The following is a 4,337-nucleotide window of genomic DNA, read 5'->3' on the forward strand; positions in this document are numbered from 1 at the left end:
ACTGGTCTTCCTTGTAAGCAAATGTATGTTATCCTATCACTGACAGGGTAGTACTTCAGGATAGATCTTGAAATGTTTTTTTTTGGACAGTGAATATGATACTGTACCTCTTTTAGTTTGTCATTTCTGGCATAGTAGAATGTATGACTGTTCAATTGAAAGTGGGTTCTATTAGTCCATTTCAACTCACTAATGCCTAGGATAGCTATCTTCAAGCATTCCATTTCATGTTGACAATTTGTAGTTTTCCTAGACTTATACTTTGCACATTCCATGTTCTGATTGCTAATGGGTGTTTGCAACTGTCTTTTCATTTTGTGTCATGCCACATCAGCATATGAAGGCTCTGAAAGCTTTACTCAATCCATGTCATTAAGGTAAATTCTACTTTGAGGAGGACAGTCTTCCCTAGTTATATTTTGAGTGCCTTCAAACCTGAGGTGCTCATCTTCCTGTACTATACAATTTTCACTGGCTAATTTTTAGAAGTAGATTGCCAGGTCATTATTCCTAGTCTTTCATAGTCTGGAAGCTTTGCCGAAACCTCTCCAGCATGAGTGACACTGTTGATATTTGAGGGAGCTCTGGTGGTGTACTGCCTAAGGCATTTGATGCTAACCAGAAGGCTGGTGGTTCATACTCACCAGCCACTCCTCAAAAGGAAGACTGGGCAATCTACTTCTGTAGAGATACTGCCTTGGAAACCCAAGGAGGGGTCACTTTGAGTCGAATCAACGCAATGGCAGTGAGTTTGGTTGATGTTAGAAATAAAAGTGTCATAGCTTGTAGCATCACAGCAACATGTAAGCATCACAGTACAACTGTAAAAATGTTGCAATAGAATGTTTGAGCTTCTCTAACTTCATGAAAGGGAGAATTGCTGTTCACATCAGCCCAAGACTAATTCCTATGAAGCAGAGGTCAAACCTACCTTCTCTCACCAGCCTTTTTACCTATTGCACATGAACCATTTCTCACAGGGCACTCTCTGCTTCTCTGCTAGGTTCAATATTTCATTGCAATGTCCACACAACTCACACACACTATTGTGTGGTTTATTAGGGAAGTACCAGGTTACAGTTAAGGATTAGGAATGACCAAGGAAATAGTTCTTTGATCAGGATAGCTTCTTGGCTGTGCCCATAAGCAGGCCTCTCGGGCAAGCCTGTCTTCTGCCCTGCTCAGGCAAGTGTTACAGAGCTCTTTAGCAGCACTGATAAGTGCCCAGAGGTGCCCCACTCTGGCAGTAAGCTTCGACCCGACAGTGCCCAGTCCTCTAGTTAAGTGGTTCAGCAAGCCTGGCCCCACCAACAAGCACCTGGATGCACTCCACTGTGCCTGCCAGCTTCCTGAAGGCACTCACCTTTCTTGCTGGGGCCATCTCCTCCTGGTCAACTGGCTCTGCTGCTGCTGTTTCTCTGCCACTGCTTTTGCCCTTTCTCACCATCTCCAATACTACAGCTCTCTGTCTCTTGGGTCTAGGAGGTTCCCAGCACAAGGGTCCTGGGTCCAAATAGTGTGTTCCACTTCTAGCTCTTTCTTGGTGGTGGTAAAGTGTCCCCCTTTTCTGCCTCTGAGATGGCTAATTTTAAGCCTAGCTGGATGGCAAAAATGACCAATTCCCTAGTATATTCCATATACTTTATTTGCATGGTCCCATCCCGACAAAGGGTACCATGTACCTTTTTGCATTATTATCAGGTCCCCTTGGTTTGCCATACACCTTATTTGCATAGTCCCATCCAGTCGTTTGGTGGGAGATCATGGTGAGAAAGGCCGTGTGGAAGCAATCCATTGCAGTGCAATGACAAACTGACAGACAAATGGTAGAGCTCAGCATCTGTGTTTTCACAAGCCTTCCAGGTTATTCTGATGCACACTGAAGTTTGAGAACCACTCATCTAAAGATTTTTTCAACTTTTTTGTCTGTGATTCATAATAATGATGTCTTACGTTATAACTAGTATGTACACACACACACACACCCCCTTAACAGAAAACAAGAAAGTTCATGAAACAATACTATGTAGTACAGTCTTAAATTATCTTCTATTTCATTTTAAAAAAATTACTGAGGACAAAACTAAAAGATGTTATAGAGCAGTTGTTGAAATTTGAATATGATTCAGCAGTCTTACAGCAGTGTTAAATGTCTTGATTTTGAAAATTACTGTTATTTTACAAGATACTAATGTCTTTTTTTTCTTAGGAAAGAACCTTACAAAGCACTATACAAGTACATCTTTAAGCATAAGTATTTATGCTTAAAGATGTACATTTTCTGCAAATTATCCCACCCCCCCCAAAGCAAATGAGACAAAATATAAATCATTGCTGAATCTGTCCAAAGGCTATACAGACATTTCTTATACTTATTCTTTCAACTTTTCTGTATATTTAAACTTATATAAAATGAAAAATTCCCCCCAAAAAACTGGTTTAGACCCATTACACTGATTTTGCTATGTATTCACAAATGAGTATTTGAAAATACTGCTATAATAAACTCTTGATTATGTGTTGTCTCCATGGTGCATTTTAAAGTCAGGGACTGTGTAATGCAGTGCACCAGGACCCTTGTACAAGGACTGATGCACAGGAAACTCCATACATATTCTGACAATGTTATTTCCCACCATTGTTAAATCTAGTCTTTCTTTTAGTCATTGTTACATCTTTTTACTTTGAGCATGTTGAAGATAGGCAACTTTATCCTTTCACGTTATGTTCATTTGAGTGAACATGGAGAGTTAGAAAGAGGGCAGACTCTGGATTTGAATTGATGTGGATTTGAGTACAGTTTCTCTCCATCCTAGCAGAATGTTGCTTTGGGCAGGTTTACATGTAAAGCATGGGATTTGTGCTCTACTACTAACCTAACGGTTGGTGGTTCAAGCCCAACTAGCAGCGCTACTAAAGAAAGGCCTGGTAATTGCCTTCTGTAAAGATTACAGCCAAGAAAACCCTATGGAGCAGTTCTATTTTGTAGCACATGAGATCACCATGAGTCAGAAACAACTCAATGGCAATGAGTTTCTAGTTTTTATAGGGCTGTTACAGTGAAAAGAGCCCTGGTGGTGCATTAGTTAAAGAACTTGGCTGTCAACTGAGACGTTGGTGGTTTGAACCCAGTAGCCACTCTGAGGGAGAAAGATGTGACAGTGTTCTTCTAGAAAGATAGCCTTGGAAATCCTATGTGGCAGCCTCTGTCCTATAGGGTTGCTATGCATGGGAAGTGACTCAGCAGCACTGGGTTTGGTTTGGGTTAGAGTTAAATGAAAATATAAGTAAAAGAATTTGTCACAGGCTGGAACAGGTCTCAGGTGCTTAACGAATGATAGTATACCTCCCTTTCCTGACTTCTGCAGAGAGTTTCTGCCCTTTGGTGATTGATTAGGACTTCAGAGTCAAGGATAACAGCAGGTGTGTGAATTTTCCATGTCTCTGAGGAAGAGGGTATATTATCAGTGATTAGATTTTGACCTATAAAAAATATAATTAAATTTGTGGAATATGGGTTATTTTTCCTAAAAGGTATTTGCTATAACCTAAATTTCATCATGTGCCATTTATTAGTCAACTAATGAAGACTGTAGGAGCTCTGGTGGTGTAGTGCCTAAGGCATTTGCTAACCAGAATGCTGGCGGTTCAAACCCATCAGCCAGTCCTTGGAAGGAAGATTGGGCAATCTACTTTCATAGAGATATCGCCATGGAAACCCAAGGAGGGGTCACTGTGAGTCCAATTGACTCGATGGCAGTGAGTTTGGTTTTTTGTGGAATGAAGAATATAATTTAAAAAGAAAATGCTTTGAAAAATTTCCTAACTCTCTTCTGTGTTTTGTTTGTTTGTTTAATAGTACGAAATATTTGAAGAACACTTTAGGAAGAACACATCCTATGAAAGATGTAAGTTAACTTTTTATATTTTAATGTAATTTTCTCACAGTTCACACTATAACAGCCATTTTGTGGGAGTCTTGTAGACTTGAGAAAAGTATAAAAATGTATTCCATTATTACATTTTCTCATGCGTTTTTCCAGTGTAATGGAGAAAGTGACTACCTATTTTTCTGCAAATAATGTGTTATGTGGATTTTTTTTTTTTTCCTGCCAACTGTGTGACCCCTTGTGTATTAGTTTCCTCTGAGTGTGTTTTGGTTACCTCTGTGCAGCTCTAACAGAAAATGCCACAAATGAGATGCTTTAACAAACAGGAGTTTATTTCCTTAAGTTTGGAAGTTTTAAGTCCAAGTTCAGAGTGCCAGGCTCTAGGGGCTGGGTGAAAACCCCTCAACCTCAGGCTTCAGCTATGCCTCTTGCTGCTGGCCCACTGGC

General features: G+C 40.1%; 1 protein-coding gene across 1 annotated transcript in view; it reads left to right on the forward strand.

Annotated features, from left to right (window-relative positions):
- Positions 1-4,337, forward strand: part of CENPU (centromere protein U) — a 65,101-nt gene that overhangs the window by 8,477 nt on the left and 52,287 nt on the right. Inside the window, exon 2 of the mRNA XM_007940886.1 lies at positions 3,860-3,908. Coding sequence (XP_007939077.1) covers positions 3,860-3,908 — 49 coding nt within the window. The remainder of the gene's footprint in view (positions 1-3,859; positions 3,909-4,337) is intronic.

The sequence above is a fragment of the Orycteropus afer genome, unplaced genomic scaffold (assembly GCF_000298275.1).
Source record: "Orycteropus afer afer isolate SDZICR_OR568_19922 unplaced genomic scaffold, OryAfe1.0 scaffold00073, whole genome shotgun sequence".
Taxonomy (NCBI): Eukaryota; Metazoa; Chordata; class Mammalia; order Tubulidentata; family Orycteropodidae; genus Orycteropus; species Orycteropus afer.